The sequence below is a fragment of the Lytechinus pictus genome, chromosome 2 (assembly GCF_037042905.1).
Source record: "Lytechinus pictus isolate F3 Inbred chromosome 2, Lp3.0, whole genome shotgun sequence".
Lineage (NCBI taxonomy): Eukaryota > Metazoa > Echinodermata > Echinoidea > Temnopleuroida > Toxopneustidae > Lytechinus > Lytechinus pictus.
Window position 1 is genome coordinate 45,614,179 of NC_087246.1, and position 22,874 is coordinate 45,637,052.

The following is a 22,874-nucleotide window of genomic DNA, read 5'->3' on the forward strand; positions in this document are numbered from 1 at the left end:
TGTATGTCCACACCAGAGAAGTGTTAAACAACACCAGTTTCGTTTTGGTGTTTATATAACACCAATTAGTATTAAAACAGCATCGGTTTGATTCCTAACTGGTGTTGTTTCAATACTTCTCTGGTGTGGACATATACAGTTTTATAGATTTTTTGCAGTGTATAACCAAATGTAAGTAATTTATAAATGAATAATTCTTAAATCAGACTTTAACTTTGACTCGTTATTCTAGTCCTTTTGTATTGTAATTTTACATGAATCATGTTTAACTGAGTTAAAATAATTTCCTTATGTTGACATGTTATCACCTTTTTTCTGTTCTGAGTATAGGCATATTGTACACTACATGTGTGTAAACCAGTGGATTTTTCCCCTTTTTGGACAATAAACATATAAAGTTATTCAATTCAATCAAGTAGGCCAACCGTTCCCTTGATTAAAAAAAGTATGTTAAAGGTATATGAAGGATTCAAGCGAAGTGTATGGACGGATATTATTAGCCAAGGCTATTCCAAAGAGTCTGTAAAAGCACGCTAACCTTAATGGAATAGATGAACAAGGCGAAGGAGACTGAGTAATGTGTGTAGAGTAGATAAACCTGAGAGATATTGGAACTTGGAAATGAGATTCTGTAGGTATAGGAGCAAGATAGCTTTCTGAATGTACCCTTCTAGAAAACAATACTTAACATCACCCCCCCCGCCCCCCCCCCCAAAAAAAAAAAAAAAAAAATCGGACTCGGTGGAATTAACGTTGCCCAATGTAATCTCTTTCATCAGTGGAAACAGGTCCGGAACAACCAAATGAATTACGATCTTATCTTCCGTTTGTTTTGCTGTGGCATAAACTTATATCATTGTAAATCTTATATTATTGACTATGTAAATATCATTGGCTCATGCTTTTATTTACCTGCATATTCTTCAACGGGTTTATTACTGTCTGTTATTCCTTCCATGTACCGGCAGCACTGAAATATTATTTCTTTTAGTCTAGAATGAAGACCGTCACGTACATAATTCAGCAAACAAAAAATTGTTTGCGACTTTGGTTCATTTGCGAAACTTTAATTTCGTGATTTGGACGCTGGATGCTTATGCTAGCTGTGTACCATTTACTTCCAGCAAAACTCGTCAGATGTGCAAGGTGTAGATACCTTTGGATATAAAACCGGTTCAGTGTCTATACTGAAAAGGAAATCAAGTGAGATGTCTCTGTTATTTCGCAGTGCTTCTTTGGTTCTGCTGTGGATCTTGATCTCCCGAGTTAAACTTTCTTTTGGATTCTTTAACCTGACAATATTACACACCAATGATTGTTCAGATCGAATTGAAGAATTCAGTGGTTCGGGCAGTACATGCACCCCAGAGATCAGGGCGGACGACGGATGCTTTGGAGGGGTAGCCAGAAGATCTACGGTGCTGAAAGACATTCGTGAGGGGGGCACCGGTAATGAAAGCATCATTTTATTGGATACGGGGGACCAGTTCCAAGGCACGGACTGGTTTTACGTGTACAAAGGAAACAGCACCGCTCATTTCATGAACTTATTAGAATACGACGTCATGGTAAGCTGATAACTCGCTTTGAATTTTTAAATGATAACATTAATTGACAGTTGGGAATATGGAATTTCTAATCAACTTACAGGAATTCATCAGGGCCATGATAACGATTTTTTGGGGCTGGAGGGTGATAAAGTAAATTTGACCAAAAAAAAAGGTTCCTTTACAAAGTGAAGACCGTTTTGAAAACCATTGCAATCGCGTGCAAAATGTACTTTTACGAAACGGTCACCAAGAGTTGCAAGACCAATAGTAACATTTAAAAGTCTCTTTATCAGTATCTTTATAATCATTATTGTTTTTGTTCTTTGCCATCAACCTTTGAATATTTGATCGTGTAATTAAAAACGGTAAAGGCAAAGTGTCACATCAGATTTGTAAAATAAGAACGGCAATAAGCGATGCAACTGAACGAATAAAGGCCACAACCATATGAACTTTGATAGTACTTTAAAGTGTAGTGTTTGATGAGATAACAAACCATTAATCACTAATCATTTCGAATGGTCTACAATCCCCTGCTTTATGTGTTTTATTTCAGACCAGACACCGTTTGTTATCTGGTTATTTTGCAGTCTTAATATATATATATCTTTTTGTCAAATTCTTTTCGCTACGGTCGCACCTGCGAAACCGTCTCCAGGCCGACCAAAGTTTAAATTACGATATTTCCCGAATGTTAACTATCGGTCAGTTTGTGTGGTATTACAAGTGTAATCCATCGATATCAATAGGTGGATAGAGCTTCCACGCGCTCTTTTGAGACCACCGGAAACAAAACCTAAAGGTCAAGCGCGCATAAAAGTTTCACACTTTTTTCTCCTGCGTGTGCGTACGTGGGGTACTTTATGTGTTGGTATGGTCCCATAATACCATAGAGATATATACTAATAACGCCTAATTAGTATACATCTCTATGCATAATACTGACTGTCTATTCTGTCATGGGTACTTTTCTCCGGCCTCAAAGGCCGTGCGTGCGAGTGTGCGTACAAGCTCCATCCCGCTTATGGATATCGTTGGTGTATCCCTGCCCCGGGATCCTTGCTCTCCAGTCAAAGATGGCCCCATCCAATTGTCGATAATACAGTAGATAGTCTGATAGCAGTAGATAGAGTAGGCCAACAATGGCGAAACAATAGGAGGGGCGCCCCTGCCATTATAATATTAAGTAAAAAATATATATATGTGGCGGAAGGTTCTTTATATCTAAACATTAAAAAATATCCCAATGGGATATAAAAAAAGATTTTGGCCAAAATGAATAAGTAGAAAAAATCAAATTGATCCTTTAATTCATGCGTTAGCACCAGTTAAATGTCAAATTGTAACTTCTAATAATTCACAAGAGGCATTTCCGTATATATATTAAACAGCAGCAAAGGAATTAATATTGAACATTGTGGAACTCCGCCTTGGATTGACATATAGGCCTAATATGCGTAAAGCTCCTCAGTATTTTGTGTTCATTTTCGGTTATCGAACTCGTTAGTGTATCGAACAATTTCATTAGAGCCAGTAATGTCTTCTAAAACCATATTGATTTGGATTGAACATGTGATATTTTTTTGATATATTTTTTCTTAGATTTTAAATATGGTGGGAAAATATATATAGTTCTGTAATTTCTTTATGTCATGGTGGTCTTCTTATGTATAAATATAATTTCCTTCAGCAATTTTAAGAGATTCTGCACATTTCCTGGTAAAAATCATTATATTAAAATGTGGGTTTAAGGAGAAACAATATATTGCATAATTTGTTTACAATGTGCTTATTTCAGCACGACTTCGCGTAATCATTTTTAGTAATTCATTCATTCTAGTAGAGTATGTTTAAAGCCCGGGGGGCACTTCCATTGACGAGTGGATACCATGTATGACCCAAAAACACGTATAAGGATCTCTTTTTCAAGATAGGGTTTTTGACGCCCTTATTACGTTACGTACGTAACGTAATAAGGGCGTCAAAACACTAAAATAATGAAAAAGGTAAATAGATTTCGCTAGAAAAACTACGTGTTTACGGTCCAATTTGCGAGGGTACAAAAATACTAAGATACATCATAAAGGATGTATTATTTGCTCCAGCACTACGTGTTTAGGGTCCGATTTGAGCGAGGTGTGTGGGGTGGTACCAAACCCAATGGCCCGTATTCTGAAGTCGGGTTTAACTTAGACTCAGGTTTAAAGATGTGGTTTAAGTATGGGAAGCAAAAAGTACCAAATTTTTTTAAAGTTGTATGTTTCTTATGTTTACTGTGCTCTTTCCTGATTCATTGATGGTGAAGACAATCATCTATTTATACTTCCTACACAATTATGAATGATTTGAGAGCCGAATGAGCTGAAAGTATGATATCTCTACTGTTAGTGATTATGTAACAATTGGCTGTCCATACTTAAACCACAACTTTAAACCTGAGTCTAAGTTAAACCCGACTTCAGAATACGGGCCAATGAAAGTAAAGGTCAAGCCGGTGTCCGTGTCATAACTAAGATATCGTTGTACTTGTTTAGGGGGCCAATTCAGGGAATACTTGTCAAGGGTACCGCTTTGTTTCCAATACTTGTTAAGGGTAGGATTTCACACGCCAGTATTTGTTAAAGGGTGCATTTTCAGAACATGGAAAAAAAAATTAGGGTGCTTTTCAAAAGCCCGTGGTCATGCATGGTAACCACTCGTCAATGGAAGTGCCCCTTGGTTTAAACACTGATCTGAATACTCATTATTCAGATCATTTTGAAGGTTGTAGAAAAAACTTGGTCCCCTAAAGAATAAATGATGATGATGATGATAATAATAATCTCTCTACCAATAATAATTATGATGATAGTAATAATAATAATAATTGTAATAATAATAATAATGATAATTGTAATAATGAAATGACACTCTCAACATCTCCAAGTTTAATGGCATAATATTCAAGAGGAAAAATATCACTGGTATTATCGTTTTGTTACAGACTGAATTATTGATAGTATCCTAGGTAGATTTCATATCTCATTTCATTCTATTATTTTGTCGGCGTATAATACATTTTACGAGAAATTCGAATCATGCTAGGTTTTGTGATGGTATACATGTTGTATTTATTACGTACAGTAGGCTTCGTTTTATAATTTTTATATCGTAATTTTGTGTGCGTATTTATTCTAAAGATGCTTTTGCTATCCATGGTATTTTAGGACGTTTACTGATCATGTAAGCTGAAAATGAAAATTGTTGTTCAAATTCCATTTGCTATATTTACGTTTGACTAGTTAAATATGTCAGGTCACCGTGACTCTTTGTTGATACCCTTTATTGATGTGTTCCATTTCAGTACTTGTTAAATTAGTAGGCTTTTCAATAGGCGGGGGCGGAGTGACGTCACGACGACAGCACTGACCTCATTTTATATTTATGAATATTTTATATTTTATATATGAATATTTTCCACCTTACGTTTCCTTTTGACTTTAAGTTAACATGATAATAACATGATAATATGAACCATGGACAATTGTTGTTGCGGCATTTATATTTTGTCCCCACTGATACATTTGTTGAGCATTCTATTTTATACAGTAATTCATGCCCGCCTCCCCGCTCACGTCTCCCTCTCTCGTTCCCTTTCCTTCTCTTCTTTTCTCTGCCCTTTCCTTTGTAGGCCTATTGTTTATTGTATTGTATTTTTGTCATTTCATTTCATTTCGTTCATTTCCATTTTCAACAATTACAGTTTGTTTTGTACATTTTGACATATGAATAACAAAACATATTTCAAGTATCACTGTACAAAAATTATATTCAAGATTATTACATAACATCAGGTTGAAAAGGAGGAGGATGTTAAAAAGCGGAGCTTGTAGAGTGCAGCCTCCTAATAAATATCCTTGTAGTTACATATAGAATATAAAATATAGGCGTATCCCGCCACAAGCCTCGGCTTTTAGGGTATACGCCTTCTTTTTTAAACCAAACATGTACATATTTATATTCTTCATAACAATTTGATTTTTGTATGAATTAATGTTTAAGAAAAATGTTTTGAAATGGAAGAAAATAAATGTTTATTTGAATTGAATTGAACTTAGTGTTTTAGTGGCGGCTAGAATTTCAACATCTGTGTAAAGAGTTAAGACATCTCCCTGCAACATCTAAGTCACGTGTACAATAGAATTCTGTTCCTCCTCCATTAAAGATAAAAAGATATTGTGATCTTCACAAAATGATTTAGATTGCCATTGCGTGGGTCTGTAAATCAATTGAATTATTTTGGTTTTGGCAACTGGATTTGTGATATAAAGAAGTAAAGGATTCACTTTCTTGTCGAATCTATACTGTAAAGGGAATAAATTCCCGCATCATCTGGATAGGGTGCACTACAATTTAGCTAAATTTTTGCTGAAGGAAATTAACACTTCTAGTGGGTTTGAACCCACGACCCTCTGACTTAGATGCCTCCACAGACAAGACAGACGCTTTGGATAATGGACGTACTTATACTCCTTATCCTGCTGAGATATATATATATATATATATATATATATATATGTGTGTGTGTGTGTGTGTGAAATTATACATGTACAACAGCTTTGGCAACTCTTAATATATTCTGTGAAAGAAATGGATGAAGAGAACAATGGTAGGCGTAGCTTAAATCAAGGTTCCCCAGAGCTATCTGCCCTTTGGAAAAATTGGCGATGCCGAAATCTCTGCCGGGAATCGAACCCGGGCCCCCAGCTTGGAACGCCGCGGCGTTCCAAGCTGGTGCCTTAACCACTAGACCACAGAGATGGGTTAGTGGCAAGGGCGACCCCGATCCGATTGACTGTCAGATAAGTGGTATAGTGTCGAAAATCTGTTTACAAGTATCAGTAGATTGAAAACACAACAGTTTTGATTCCCAGAAAATGGTCGCTAGACATACTCAAAGAAAGGAGACGCTAGTCCATCTTCTTTGATTTCAACTGGCACTTTTATCTTTTACGACGAGCGACCTAATGTTTTATCCGATTATCATGATTATGAAAAACCCCGACCCCAATTCAAAATTCCTTCTGACGGACCTTGATGTTGCCGGGCATACAGTTTCACCATGTACCGGCGACAAGGGCGTCAGTAGGGGGTTCATCTATTGTTGCGCCCCCCCCCCCCCAAAAAAAAGACAATCCTCTGCGCTGACGCCCATGCCCGGCGATGAATTAATTCTGTTTTATGAACTCATTGTGTTCTCAATTTTCAGGGCTTGTCAAAAAATGAATTTCTCAGGGGTGTTCCGGGACTGATACCGTTTTTAAATCTAATCGATTTTCCCGCCGTAAGCTCTAATATTGATACGTCCAACGAACCAGCCTTGCAGTCGCTTCTTAGCCGGAGTCGTGTGATCACTGTAGGGGGAGAGAAAGTGGGCGTGGTAGGAGTAACCAAGCCAGATACTCCCCAGTTGACACCCACAGGTATTGGTAGTGTCATTTACTATCATCAATGTTTATTTTGATATTCTAGACGTTTACAAGTATTCATTCAACATAGATACCTTCTCTACGCTCTCTCTGTTGGAATATTGTACCTTCACGTAGGCCCATGTAGTGGGAATACTGAAGCAATGAGATCGTTTTGTAAAAAATAAAGACCCTTCAAGGGATACAGTCTTGGTTTTTTATTGAAAAAAATTGATACACGTATACTGTAAATTTGAAATTTATGATGAAATGATTGGGACGTAGGTAGTTCACTGTCATCAATTTTGGATGATGATTGCTGAAAACACAGCGAAAATAAATAAAATTTCCGTTTATTAATTTCCAGGGAACCTCACATTCCTCCCTGTCATCGAATCCGTCCAGGCAGCCGTTGACAATCTTGTAGACGATCAGGGCGTCAATAAGATCATCGCACTCAGTGACTCTAGCTTTGATATTGATCAGGAGATCGCGAGGTCCGTTCGGGGAGTCGACATTACGGTGTTTTCGCCCAGCGTCGTACGACGTAGAACGTAAGGGTCGTGTGCAAAAATTGCCAACTTCCATGGAAACAGAGGCCCAAGCGATCTTGAGCTCAAATCACGGACGGTTCTTCCGCAAATTAGCGGGCGTCCGCATTAGAACGTAGGATTTGTCAACAGCCGTCAACAGCCAATCAGATCGCTTGTAGAGTGAGCAAGCTGAGCCGATGTAAACATTCGCCCATCGCGTGCATATGCACATGTTGTACTCTACTCTGACTACACTGCACTGATAGCTGAAAGCTTCAAAACGATCCGGCCGCGATCAGCGATTTGCGAAACTGCTTACAAGCGAGAGTTGAGCGCGACGGACGCACGAACCAAGAGATCGTTCTACGTCGTTGATAGCGTCGTACGACGCTGGGCGAAAACACACTATTGTCGTCGGCGGCCATTTCAATACTTTTCTTTACACAGGTAACATATCCCATGCAAAAGACTTAGTTTCGATGCAGAGACGAGTGGCGCAGTCACATTTCCCTTTAGGCTTGGTCCCAACCGGCCGCACTCGCAAGTGCAGGCTGACTACTTGGCAATGCAAAAACGAGAGCAAATTTGAGTATCCGTGAGTGGCGAGTATTGAGTACCACCTCCGTACGAATCAGGGAGCACGCAGACACGACGTAGCACTTTCAAGCCCCGGTCGAGGATTTAAAACGTAAAAAAAGAATTCTTGACATCCTTTGGAAAACGCTATGCATCCGTTGTGTAGCCTTCTTGTTGTGTAACTGCCTCGTACGCTCTATTCACCGAGCATCCGTCCATTGTGATTTCATCCGCAATAATTTTTTAGCATCACAGAATAATATGTCCGCTGTTTCCTCTCTGCATCATCTGGGCATCCTCGCAACGCACATCCACTCCAGCGACAACACGGAAAGATGGAGATTATATAAGGGCCTGGTCCCACTGGCCGATGGACGCAAAATGTATTCATAAAGGACACAGCGGACGAGCACAATTTCGAGGGTGGCTCCATCCGCTCCAGAAATTGACAAAATTAGGGGGAAATTTTCGAAAACATAACGGAAAATAACGGACGTTGGTAGTATTTAGCGGGGATGTTAAACGGATGTTCATCGGGAGCCTAGCGGATGGAAGTGGATGGCAGCTCCGAAAGGGCTACCGGGGGTTTTGAATACTTCGAGATGCATACGCTTACATCCTTTCTATTTCCTCGCTACAAACGATGTCTAGACGTTCCACGTACCTTATCTTTCCTCCCTCGAACCATCGTTCAGCTGCAGTAAATATGAGTTGCGAGGATGCCCAGAGGATGCAGAGAGGATTCAGCGGACGTTTAACTTTAACGGATGATAACGGACATGGAACGTTTGGTGCTCGTTTATGTTTCGGATTAACATCGTACACGGCGGAAAGTTTTGAGCGGATGAAATCACAGTGGACGGGTGCTAAATAGATAGAGCCTATATAACACGTAAGCAATGAGTACACAACGGATGCATAGCGTTTTCCTACGGATTGTAAGATTTTTAAATGTTTTACATCCGCTTTTGCATCTGTAAGTGCAGAATGACCGTTCTGTAAAGGCACCGTTTGTGTTTTTAGCCCGCAGCGGGTTGTGACCGAGCTTTAGTCCAGGAACATGGTTGCCGTACAGCGAGTAAAAAACGGCCGTTTTAATCATTTTTTTACCAGCTACATGTAGGCGGTTCGTATACATGATATAGAAGCTTAAAAAGATACAACAGAATATAATAAATTCGAGGGACAATCCTGCCCCCCCCCCGGAATCACCGCCCATGAAACTTGAGGTATGGTTTCATACATATATTTATGTATATATATATATATATATATATATATATATATATATATATATATATATATATATATATATATATATATATATATATATATATCTTGGTTTTCCACGTATTGGCAATAATAATAATAAGACATCAGAAATGCGAAACCAATTCACGAGTAATGCATTTTTTTGCAATGCCAACAATTAAATTCTTTTAATATATATATATATAGTGTAAAGTGTATGTGAGTGTGTATATAAATAAATATATATATATATATATATATATATATATATATAAATAAATATACATATATATATATATACTGTATATACATATTTAAAAATAATAAACAATTATTTTATATTGATCGGGAACCCGGCTAGAATGCACCTTGCAGCCAAATCGTAAGAAGGCCTAACCCACAGTATAGCAGTTTTAAGTATTTATAAACATAATGTACTAATAAACTAGAATAATTGCAGTAATGTTTGGAGAATTTACCAAAACTGAAGAACGACCCACAGTTAAAATTGAATCCATGTAATTTCACCACACTATGCACAAAGTTTCTGTGAAACATATCGATACAACTTCATTTATTTAGCCTATTTGCTTTCTATCAAATTTGCCAAATTGAAAGTAAGGTAGAATAACGCAATCACGAGATTTAGGGTCCATTAGAACCCTCAGGATCATAGCGTTGAGTTCAAATCCCATGCCCAGTTCGCTAAATTTTCCATTTTCACTTTAGTTCAGAAAGGTTTACAAAATACATGATAAAGGTTTGGTGAGGAAATGACATGGATTTCATTTTAACCGTGGAACGTCATAAGGAGCTCATTTCCTATCCGAATGTGTCTTCTGGCTTCAGGTGACCCACCTTACGACGACAACGCCAAGAAAGGCGACTACCCTTTGGTCATCAACCCGTCTTACAATGACAGTCTTGAGGTCCTCGTCGTTACCGCCTACCGTTTGGGCAAGTACCTGGGTTATCTCGAAGTCACATTCGACGATGATGGTGTTGTGACGTCATATGCGGGGAATCCAATTGTCCTGGATAAAAACGTCGAGGAAGGCAAGTCATTGTTGTGATTAGTATGCTGCATGCTGTTGCATAATTTCATGCTGCTGCCATGGGTATAAAATGCATTAATAGTCTCTTGTAACTTAAGGCCTGAATGCAAATTAATAGACAGTAAAAATGATATTTATAATGTTTATACAACGCTGTTTAGTAAATCAATTGACTGTAGTTTTTTAACCGTTTAAACAAGTGTTAGCTACCATAGGTGGTTCAGAATTTTTTTTCAGCCTTCTAACCTATATAAACACCTGGGTTTCCCTTGTTTTTGAGACCTTAAAACCATAAAATGCCGTTAATATAGATTTTAGTTTGACAGAACGTTCAATACAAAGTCTATGATCGATATTTGAGCTAGCGAATTTCAAGCAGTTGCGACCAAGCCTCTGTTATTTAATTGGCTTCTTTCCGAAGAGGTGATAGGATGAATCTCCGGACTTTGAACCACGAGGTCCGGGACTCGAATCCCACCTCAGCATGCAAGTGCGTCCCTTTGGCAAGGGGTTCAATCTACATTTGCCACTCTCAACCCAGCCGCAGCACTTAAAACATTGTATTAATCGTGCTGGAAAGAACACAGTGACACATAGTTTGATCACAGTGTGTTCACATAGTGGACTACGTGAAAATATTAATATTTTAACACTGTTAAAATGCTCAAATTCAACAGTGTGAAGGTATTGTCACACTGTGGTCCCCTCGACAGCGTTACTGTTCAGAGCGTGTTCACATGGTCAACTATATGTGAATATGTGATTCATACTGTTGAAATGTGAAGGGGATTCCACATTGTGTTCCACACTGTGAACACACTGTGGCACACACTGTTGGACATTGCTTTCTTACCAGTAAGGAATCGCTTTATAGATGTGGCATATTATGATCAATATCGTTTCTTACCTTAGATCCTTTTGTGTTAGAACAAGTGGAAACCTACAAAGTCCTAGTGGATAAAATCTCAACCACAGTAGTCGGGTCATCAGATGTGGAGTTAAGTGGACGCGTCAGTGTATGCGGTGTCGGTGAATGCAATCTGGGGAACATGCTTTCGGACTCAATGAGGCTCTTTCACGGGACTGAAAATGAGCTTGACATCGCCATAACCTCCGCCGGGAGTTTTGCTTCATCGATAGAACAGGGTCAGGGCGGTTTCACTCTATTTTACGAAGATTGATATTAGTCACTGGCGTATATATTGGGGGAGGGGGCTTAACAAATCTCACGACCAAGAAAAAAAAAGGAAACTTAAAAATAGAGAAAAGCAAATTAAAATTGTAAGATTTTTTTTATATATAATTTTCTAAATATAGTGTCAGAATCTATAATCTATATTAAAACTAAATTTTCGTGTTACAACTCTCATTTTATTTATTAGCTCGCGACTTAGTAGAAATTTGACTTATTTCAAATAACGGTCACTCGATGGACAGTCAAATGAGGTTATGGTGTATATGAGCTATTTATTCCCATTGATAAGCATAACGTGATGGGTGAAGTGCACCTATATGAGTCTCCCTAAAATCTTTTCCAGCTAGCCCACGCAGCCTACCGGTTTTACATCATACATACATATTTTTTTTATATTGGGAGCCCGATCAAAACAAAATATATGAGTGTTTTTGTCTTGTTAATCTAAAACCCCTTTTTTAGGCAACATCACTATCAGTGATCTGACGCGTACCCTACCGTACGGTGACACAATCGACATTCTCTCTCTTACTGGTCGATCTATCATGGACATTCTGGAACGATCTGTTGAAGATTTTGATATATCAACTCCATCTACTGCCTTCCTTCAGCTATCAGGTATCGTCTTCCACATACTTTGAATGATTCTGTCCGATTGCTGAAATGCGAATCACGTCATAAATTGTAATTGCTCAAAGGCCCTTTTAAAATAAGAATAAGAACATTAACGAAAGAGGGAATTAGGTGTCAAATTTAATTGTAACAGATAAAAAAGCCCGAATTTGAATTCTCTGAAATCACTTTACTTTTGTAATCAGAATGTTAGACAGATGATAATCGAGTATAATTCATATTAACTGACCCGTTACCAAAGCGTCAGGTGGGTTTTAAAACTAATACTGCTGATGGCAGCGTCAAAGGCATGTGTACCTTAGAAGTGGTAGAAGAGGGATTGAACCCCTTGGGGGCGTCGTGGTCTAGTCGGTAAGACTCTCGTCTTTAAATCTGAGGGACATGGGTTCGATTCCCAGCCATGGCGTGTTTTCCTTCAGCAAAAACATTACTTACATTGTGCTGCACTCGACCCAGCTGAGGTAAATGGGTACCACCTTGAAGTAATTCTTCAAAAAGCTGTGAGCACCAGATCCTGTAGACTACACACTAAGAAATCCCAGTGCAAATGGGGTGTACGTATCGTACACCCCATATGCGTACACCTCAAAATACCATCGAGGTGCAAGTTAGCTCTTTTGCGAGAGTCCGTGTCTGTTGTACACCCATGTACTCTTTCGTGCACTCCACCAGTCTCGCTGATAGACGTATGGTATAGATAGAGTTGATTTGTGATCGAAGATTACCCAAAATAACAATGCACTTACGCCACACTTTACCTAAGTGAAATCGTTTTTTTTTTTTTTTTTTTTTTTTATGTGATGTTGATTGTTTCAAAAACACATTTGATTACGTCATGTACGTATACCTTTGGAGAAACAGTAAATAGAGCTATAGTTGAACCACAACTATAAGCACAAATCAAGAAAAGAATCGGATCATATCGCTAGATACCTCATTCGCTGTCAGCGCTTCTCGCTGGCATAGCGGAAAGAATCTTGACTACAGATAAAACGAGGTGAGTTCGAGTCCCAACTAAGGTAATTAAAAAAAGCGATACAGAAAGTGAATGGACCGGAATTCTCGACGATCATTTATTTTGCGGTTCATTATGCATCCTAAGGGGTAGAAGTGTACTAAGGTGCAGATGGACACCCAAAATAGGGGTGCACACCGCTAGGGGTACTCGTATAGGGACAAGCCTGTGCACCCTTAGGGGTGTAAAATTGAACCCGAATTTCTTAGTGTGTAGCTTACCACGGGTAATATAGGAGCGCCTTGAGCACCTATCAAAGGTGGATACGTGGGCTATATAAATCCTATTCTATTATTTGATATTATTCGGTGGTGAATCCAGAAGAGAAGCCGGTAAATTTCCCATTTATCACATTGTCTAATTCCAAAGTTAAGCTCAACATATTTTGTCCCATATCCGCTGGGTGTAACACCACTTAGTGCATTGTGACTAGATGAGCTGTTTATAATCCAAGTTTTTAACCATAAACAAAAATCAGTAGACTAAGTAGAAATTAGATCATCGGGGCGTAAGTCAAAATTAAAAACATAATATTCGTATTAAGTATTAGACTAAGTGCAGTGCAAGTTACTTACTGCCCGTTATACAGTACCTCCTGGTGGGTGTTTCATAAAGCTGTTCGTAAGTTAAGAGCAACCTTAAGATCGACTGGTGATCCTTTTTTAAGGTAAATGATATTCACCATTAATGTTCATTCTTTATTATTTAGCGCGTAAGAAAGGTTCACCAGTCGTTCTTATAGTTGCTCTTAACTTACAAACAGCTTTATGAAACGGCCCCCTGGTATGCAGGGCAGCAACAAGAGCTTTCCACTACCGTCAGTCTTTGGCCAGTCTCTGGAGTGATCGATCCCCAGGTCTGTGGGAAGTTCCTCCACGGTCCGTCGCCAGGTAAAGTGCCAGCCAAATGGCAATGGGTAAGTCCCATGTGGTATTTGAGAAGTAGGCTAACCGCTTGTAGTACAAGTAAACATATAAAACTGAATGTTTATTATTATTATTATTATTATCAACTGATATCTCCATTAAGGAGTGAAGGTCGAATTTAACCTTGATCGTGGAAACGGCGAGCGAGTTGAGAGTGTCGAATTACTTTGTGACTCTTGTGAGGGAGGATACACTGACATCGACGTCGATGGCGTCTACCTTGTCGCCATGAATAGCTACATTGCAGGGGGTCAAGAGGGATACACGATCATCCTCGATAGAACTATCAGTCGAGAAACAGGTATGCAATGTTCAATTAAACTTTCACAAGTCGACCGTTTGTAAAGTCGTACACTCGCCCTAGTCGAAGTAAGTGTTTTAAGATGCTTAAGGTCGAACACATTCCTGTGTACCAAAGGATGCGACTTAGGCAAACTTGTATTTTTTTATTGTTCGGTATTATGTTAAAGTAGGTATATTTTGCAGTTTCATTTTCTAATCATGATAATGGTTGTTGGAAGCGATGATCAGCCACTAATTACACAATCTCCCATGTATCGATATCACAAATAATATTTATCGAAACCGTCCTTAGACATGCTGTATTTTGCAAGCTGGTGGGATAAGCGGGAATAGCAAATAACATTTCTTCATGTCTTCATTTACATTCATAGAAAAGTAACAATCATGGTAATGATTCTAAGTTAACTTTATCCATCCTTTTGCTTTTACTCCTTAATGATAATATCGACTTTGCAGTAAACATTTAATTTATGCCAGTACACCACTAAATATATCGCTCAAGTCATTCATATAATCGTTTAAAATAGAAGTGTTTAATATTGTTTTGTTTTTTTATACTAATATTCAAACTACTAAAATGGTGCAAACACGATCTCAAATGTTTTAAACCATCAACCAATTCTATCATTGGATTCTTTAGGTAACCTGGACGTAGACGTAGCCGCGGATTTCTTGAGAGAGAATTATCCTTTCAAAAGCAGCATTCCTCGTATCGTTTTCAGTGGATCGAGCATGCTCAAAGCCCCAATCCCTTGGGTTTTGTTTCTTCTTTGTTTATGTAGCTTGACGGGTTGATTTCAGATTCTTACGAACGTTGGCTGCATAATATGAGAACGATATTTCTATTGATATTTTTAATGAAAAAATAATTACAGTTTTTAGTATAATCATCGTCATCCTCATCATCATTATTATTATTATTGTTGTTATTATTATCATTATCATTATTCACATTTTAAAAGCAATTATTGAAGGTAAGAGTAGTTGCAGCAATTATTTCATGATCATGGTGATTGATTGCCACCATGTTATCATATATCTAGTTCTGGTACATTGAAATAAACTTATCTTAGTTTGTGAAATCATGAAATATTACGTAATAACAGATCACTCTGATGATTAACTTACACAAAAATACAAACGTGGGACAGTGTATTAATATTGTTAGGAAAAATGCCCGACATTTTATGAAATTCCTTGCTTACTTTGCTCATTTCTCAGCACTTACACATTTTTTTTCCAGATCCACTTGGCACATAGTTTTTATTTGTACAAACAAACACTTGGGTAGTAATTTCATTGGATTCTGTTCTTACTCCTTTGGAGATCGTTATCACAACTGGTATTTATCTTTAACTGAGCACGCATTATGCGTGTTGAGGTATATATACTGATAATAATGATGATAATTATGATATATTATGATGATAATATCTAAATAACACCTATTGGCATTATAATCATGATTATATATCATTTATTATTATAAATAGTATATCTCTATTATTAGTCTCACGATGATAATTGTTCATCATCTAACTATCAACTGTTTAAGTAATGTAGTAATAATTAAAAATGCAAAACTTTGAGGTGCATTTTCAGTTCCTTTGTTATTTATCTTCATTCGAAGTAATTTCATTCCTTATCTTTGTTTTTGCATTGAAGCCCCCCCCCCCTCCACACACACACTTTTCACGAGCTAATATCTGAAGAAATTTTGTTGGCAAAGACATATATGTGTATATATTTGCCTTCATCATCCCCCTTTATGTTGACTTTACCATCAACAAGAAGAGAATGTGTCCACCTTCATGACATCTTGAATAACAAATTTGGAATCTCTATCACAAATTTGCTCTCCGTGATTGTTAAATCCAACGATCTTGGTAGTTTTAAGAGGTCCAATGATAATAACGGACAGGCATAGTCACATGCTCATCACATGGTTCCACACTAACTGTCGTGAGAATGGATGATACTTTCACATCCTCGAAGATGTGTGAGAAATATAGTGTCAAATGAGAAATTTCTTGTCAGGCACGGTTCTAGGGGGGAGCTTTTGGGACTGAAGCCCCCCCCCCAAAAAAAAAAAAAAAAAAAAAAAAAAAAATCGAAAAATATAAAAAAATAGATATACAAATGTATATAGGCCCTTATATGCGTGTATATGTATTGAGTAATGCAGTATTTCATTATCAAAGCTTTTACTATTCAATTTAAAAATATTCTCGCTCGGTCGCTATTCGCTCCCTTACAAAATAACATCTAAATGCAGAATACATTAATGATCCTTTTTTTTTTCTTCAAATTTACCTCCCTACCTCCCCCAACACTAATACGTTCTGCACGCCAAATTTCAACACAGAATTTTTGCACATGAAGAGTGTCCAAACCTTGGCAATTTTTGTACGTTTAATAATATTTTGATGTCAGGTATAATGGTTTTGTAGAGTTTTCCGATGCATTTTCAAAGATTTGTTTGCATTGAATACTATAAATTTTTAATTTGTCAAATAATATGTTTGTCCCCAATATTTTTATAGGTAAGATAATCCCTTCCCCTCCCAAGGATTATACAGGGCAAGGATCTTAGGGTCATGTTCTTTTGCCGCCGATCTTCATGTTGTGTATCACATTCAGGAATTTAAAGATGTAGATTTACATTTATTATGTTATTCTTCTACATGCACCAGTCGGGTCTGATGGGTGTTATACAATCATGTAGATGAAATGGTTATGAAAAACTTTCTCAATCATATGTGATATTTTTTTCGGTCGCTACGCTTCTTTGCATAATAATATTAGAAACATTTTGAAGGCCAGGGACGAGGAACTGGCTGCTTGGTCAGATCAGTATAATCTCCCATGTATATGCTGCCCCGCGATAGGCCGCCATTTCAATTGTTTTTAATGAACCAACGTCGAAAATTTCTCAAGCCCCCAGACGCCCCTTCAAAATTGTTAGTCTAGAACTGCGGCTGTTTCTTGTAAAGAGCAAAGCATTGTTATTTTTTTATGATGCTGAAAGAAAGTTGTGTTTTCAATGCTGTCTATCATTAAAATGAAGTGAACTACGATGAGCTTTCGCGAACAGTGAATATCCAGAGCTGTTGTGCATCAGGATCATCCTTTTATAAAACAGACATTTATTGTTTTGCAGTCTGTCCCGAAGGTTATCTATTTTGAAGGTCATATTCCGAATGTTATACGGTATATCCCGAATATTCATTAGTCCGAAGGCTCCTTGATCAAAAATGTTTATTATTCCGAAAATACAGTTCGATATTCCGAAGGTTTGATAGTCCAAAAATTAAGTTTACATAAATTGTATTTCGTATAACGTGGTATAGTTCCTGTTCTCAACGAACCTTTATTTCCGGATTACCGAACCTTCAGAATAACGAACCTTATTCTATTGTTGGAGTAGATAACCTTCGGAATAACAAACGATTTTTTTTTTATTAACATGCTGATCATTCGACTTTCATATTGAGAATTGCAGGAACGTTTCATTAAATTATAAAAAATGACCTAGAAGAATACGAAGAAGAGCACAGAGAGGAGAAAATATCTTGATCTAGTTGAAACCGAATAAAATATAGTTAGGCCATAATTCAGTATATGTAATTTCTACGTGACTTTGCAAGATAATGCGAGGTTGAATGTAGTGAAAATCTTTCTCTAGAACATGTAGAATATTCAATTTTTATCATATTTGAACAAACAAGAAGAAGACCATGTAATTTTAGAATTGTTAGGAGAAATGGTCTGGCAAAGAACTTTTAAAACATAAGAAGTATCGCTCTTACCGAGTATAAGATGAGTTGTGCAAACATGAAATAAATACACTCCATTAAGGGCAGGATATGCATAACCTAACAGAAAAGATGGACATCATGCTTGGACGCTTATTCTTCTGCGCATTTGACATTTTCTCAAGGTGGGTGGATGGATGGCCGACTGCTTTTCAAAAGATGGCTCGAATCCTGTTGAAAATGGACGTACATTTAATAAGGTATTCCTTTTAACATGTTTAAGGTACGAGCATGGTATGGAATTGGAAATTACTCTTAAGATTTAAAAACGAATCACATTTCAAGACTTGCGTTGTTGTTTTGTTTTGATTTAGTAACGGTAAAAATGTACCCCTACAAAAAACCACGACGTTTTTCCTCAATCTCTCATTTTTTCATCGTCAATTTTTCTGCCACAGACCATGGGTTGTTTGCGTTTAATTACAGTCAATCAAATGAGAGGTTGGGTGTCTAGGATTCTCTAGAAACAGGCACGTTCGTCATTTTGCGACATGTTTCAGACGAAATAAAGATCGAAGACATCATTAAAAGTTGAGCATCAAATTACAGTGTACTGGAAGACGTGTCGTGTAGTCATGGTAGTGTTGGGCAAATAATTATTTGGTAGCTCTGCTGTCGCCGTAAATTGGTATTTCAAGTAATTTTCGATTCTCAACCATTCTCATTTGTAATAAAGTTATTCCCCTGATACACTGAAGTAGGATCCGGGATTATACAATTAGGTGTTTGCACTGAACAATGAACCACTCACGTTTGATATTGACATTGTGAAATTAACGAAAGCGTGTAGTATTTTTTCGGATGCAAAAATTTGAATTGTTCTTGGATATTTCATATCATCAATCGTCATGCCCATCACAGTGCTATACCGGGTACTCTAACCTCAACGATCCCTCGATATTGTTCCGTAATTTATGTAAGGCCTACTGCTTTCTATGTCTAGATTTTCAAGATGGAGAATACAACCACGTCGATTCTCCGCAATCTTTCTGACCTAAGAATGACAGAATCGAGTGAGGCGACTTTCCAGTTTTCAGTAAAATCCAAGGTTGTTTTCTCCGTAGAACTGTTGCTGGCCACTGTGACCATCGGAATGAATATCGTTATTCTGATAGCTTTCCACATCGAGAAAAGGTTGAGGACCTACTCCAACCAGTATATCATCAACATCACCATTTCCGATCTCCTTGTGGGGTTCATCATGTTGATTCGTTCTACCTTCGCCCTCTACAGAACCTGGGTATTTGGTGATGCTCTATTCTATGTCTTTGTCGGCGTTCAGAACACTCTTCTTGGAGTTTCAGTTCTCGGTGTTATTGCAATTTGCATAGATCGTTACCTCGCAACCTGGTATCCGATTCATCATTTCCAAAGAAGAAGCAAAACGGTCGCACATGTCGTTAATGCTATCACCTGGGTCTTGTCCATTTCTTTCTGGATACCAATCGCAACAATCTGGGACTTGGTTAGCGGAGGAAAATCTAAGTCAAAGAGCATTGTGTTCAGCCCAAATTATGGTAACCACGTGTATTCTATTGTTGGTGTCACACTCTGCCGCATGGCCATTCCCTTTGCTGTGATCCTGGTTCTTTACTTGAAGATCTGTGTTCGAGTCAGAACTAGACGAAGGGAAAGAATTTTGAAGAGATTCAAGAGGTCTTCGAAAGTTGGAGTTGGGACTGAACCTCTTGCGGTAAAGGAGTATAAGATGAAAAATTCGTGGACGAAACCACGAGATGATATTGATTTAAGAAATAATGCTTCTCGAAACGGTGTAAATCATTCTTCTCACGACCATACGATTCCTTGCTCCTCAAATTTCGGTCAACGTCGTATCAGAGAACAGATCAAGGTTAAGGAAAGTAAGAGAGGAGATCATTCTGGCATTTCTATTGTTGCGCCTTCATCTGAAAAGAAGCCAGCACGTCAAATTACTGATCATGGGGTATCAACGACCATATCTGCAAGGTTGCAACATCAACAAAACAACAATGCTGGTCATATACCAGTTTCAGAAAACAGCAAAGTTATGTTAACCCTGACATTCATAGTAGTAGCCTTCTTCGTAACGTGGTTACCTAACGCCGTTAGTTTAATCTATAATAACGTGTTGACCAGTGACTACGTGTTGAATGAAGTAACTCGCTGGATCACCTTCAGCAACAGCTTGCTCAATCCAGTTGCTTACGCTATGGCACAGCCGTTGTTCCGTACCACAATCGCGAGACTTGTAAAATGTCGTAAATGAACGTCAACGTTTAAGAACTTTCATGATTCCGAATATTTGCTTTTGCGTTGGATACTTACCTACATACATGTAACTATGTAGATTTGGTACAAGTGTTCGTGACAATTACAGTTGTACGGTGAAATCCATCATATTTTACTGGTCTAAGCATAAACAAGAAATTATTATCATGAATGTGAATTAACGGATTCTATATTTTTTTCCACTCGTGGGCTGGATAGCCCTCTTCAGCCACAGGCTGTTCTTCAGAGGGGTCCAGTGGACACGTTTAAAAATACAAACATACAATATACAAACAAATACATATATTAAAGAAAACATAAATCAATCCTATACAAGATAGTTAGGACTACAAATTACAACTTATACAAATGTTTTGTTTTTTAAGTGGGATGGGGGATGGTGGGGGGGGGGGGGGATGGTAGCATGCAGTAAGGGGGAATCATAATAGGTGTTGAGCTAATGTGGTCCGAAGCTTTATCTTGAAGGTAGAAAGATAAGTTTCAGGAGGGATGTACGATATCAACTTGTTCCATAGCTTTCCGCCTTGAAACAAGAAACGTCTTTAATGTGCCATATTCAGTTTTGGGGCAGCTCAAGGCCAGTTGCTATTTTCCTGACCTTGTTTTGTATATAGATTTATGGGAAATAAATATATCGCTAAGATATGGTGGACCAAGACAATGTACGGATTTAAACATGACAACGGCCAAGTGTTTGGCCCAACGAATTTTTAGATTATCTATATTAAGCGAAGAATAAAGGAGTTTCGATGGATATAGGTAGTCAACCTGTAATCAGTTTTCAATGCTCTATTTTGTAATGTTTGCAATTTCTTATATTTGGTTTGGGAAGTTTTTCCCCATACAGTGCAACGAAGACTATGCCTTGAATTTTAACATATCATTAAATTTTCTTATCTTAATCGTTTTATTTTTTTTATTATCATTATGAAAAATATATGAAAATCTATTCGTGAAAACAATTTTGGCATATTCAATTTTCAATTTCACTTTGAATTTTCATTTTTGTCCATATGTCATCGTTCTAATCCTATTTACATGTCTTTTTACAGAAAAAAATTTGCAAGAAACAACCTTTTCCTTTGTATTTATGTTTTTAAACTTTGTTATGTATTTATTTCTATCGTTTCTTCTACATTGTTTTTTAATGAAAATTATTACAGACCATTTAACAATTAATTCAATCTTAAACTATTTCAGCAAACCAATTAGAAAGAGAGTAATGATCATTTTATGAATTTCATCTCGGTTCAAAAATTTACACAAGACTTCAAACAAAAAAGGTCATAAGATTTCGCGTTCCGAGAATATCGCGCGAATCGTTAAGGGGGCCCCTCGTCCTTTTGGGACATCCTGATAATAAATGGCGAAACAGATCGTGCTAGTTTGTTACGTATAATAATATTGACTTTGCTTCTGAATCCCCGCAATCAAATAAAATTGTCAAATTACAAGACAAGTATTGACCCTGTCGTGTCTGTCAAACCGAATAATGGAAAATGAGACCCTCGCATCTCGCCAGTTGACTTTGCCGGAGGCTGGAAGGCAAAAGGACTGACTAGAAATAATTGTCTCATCGTTCATGTTTTTTTTTATTCATAAACATGTATTCTTTTTTATAATTGTGTAATTTCCTTGTTTGTTTTATTAATACGTTTTGTTGTTTTGCATCGGTTGAATAGCGCTTTTGTCGTAAATAAAGGTAACAGAAGATATACATTTCACGTATTTTTCGACAACTCTGCCTGCAACACACTGGCGTACCTAGGATTTTCCAGAAGGGGGGCAAATTTTTTTGGAGGATATTTCGTCCGCGAAAAAATTGGACAAGCAAAAAAAAAAGGGTCTTCAACCAAATAAAATGATTTCTTACCGGAAAAAAAGGTCTTCAGGTTCAAAAGAGGGGGTACACGTCTGTTTTTATTGCATTTTTACATTAAAAATTATTAATTTCGCTTCTCAAAAGGGGGGGGGGGCACGTCCCCTGCATGAGTTGTGACTCGTCAGGGGGGAGTCTGCCCCCCCCCTTAGGTACGCTAGTGCTGCAACACCTGTGCATCTTGAAAACGCAAATAATTTATAATGATTACCAAAACGAAACAGGACACGTAATACATAAGACATATCAATCATGCCCATCCTCGCCCAAATTGGTCTCAGACCTCTAGTCACGAAGACCTAAAATCGTTCCAAAACTTCTCAGATTGATAAAATCCCCGGAGAATAATAGATGAAAATGATTGACGAGAAGAAAGAAATGCTAAGAGATAGAGAGAGAGATGACGGGGTTCAATGATAGAAAGA

At 37.7% G+C, this 22,874-nt stretch overlaps 2 protein-coding genes and 1 non-coding gene across 3 annotated transcripts; 2 read left to right on the plus strand and 1 right to left on the minus strand.

Annotated features, from left to right (window-relative positions):
- The first annotated feature begins 1,201 nt into the window (after positions 1-1,201).
- LOC129279087 (snake venom 5'-nucleotidase-like) lies at positions 1,202-15,279 on the plus strand. The gene is made up of 9 exons (XM_064095660.1): positions 1,202-1,568; positions 6,799-7,012; positions 7,365-7,512; positions 7,937-7,977; positions 10,207-10,413; positions 11,325-11,558; positions 12,070-12,225; positions 14,285-14,482; positions 15,125-15,279. Exons 1-9 carry the CDS (start codon positions 1,209-1,211, stop codon positions 15,277-15,279), a joined length of 1,713 nt encoding a protein of 570 aa, XP_063951730.1. The 5' UTR covers positions 1,202-1,208.
- Positions 6,264-6,350, minus strand: TRNAS-GGA (transfer RNA glycine (anticodon UCC)). Its single transcript is given in 2 exon segments — positions 6,264-6,298; positions 6,314-6,350. It is a non-coding gene; the product is annotated as a tRNA-Ser (tRNA).
- Positions 15,280-19,251: 3,972 nt separating the features above from the next.
- LOC129279057 (5-hydroxytryptamine receptor 1F-like) lies at positions 19,252-20,547 on the plus strand. The gene has a single exon (XM_054915171.2). The coding sequence runs from the start codon at positions 19,252-19,254 to the stop codon at positions 20,545-20,547; it is 1,296 nt and encodes a 431-aa protein (XP_054771146.2).
- Positions 20,548-22,874: the final 2,327 nt, after the last annotated feature.

Coding starts and splice junctions, on each gene's coding strand:
- LOC129279087 (XM_064095660.1), top strand. CDS start 1,209: ATGTCTCTGTTATTTCGCAGTGCTTCTTTGGTTCTGCTGTGGATCTTG. Junction 7,978..10,206: donor CAATACTTTTCTTTACACAG/GTAACATATCCC, acceptor TTCTGGCTTCAG/GTGACCCACCTTACGACGAC. Junction 10,414..11,324: donor GGATAAAAACGTCGAGGAAG/GCAAGTCATTGT, acceptor TTCTTACCTTAG/ATCCTTTTGTGTTAGAACAA.
- LOC129279057 (XM_054915171.2), top strand. CDS start 19,252: ATGGAGAATACAACCACGTCGATTCTCCGCAATCTTTCTGACCTAAGA.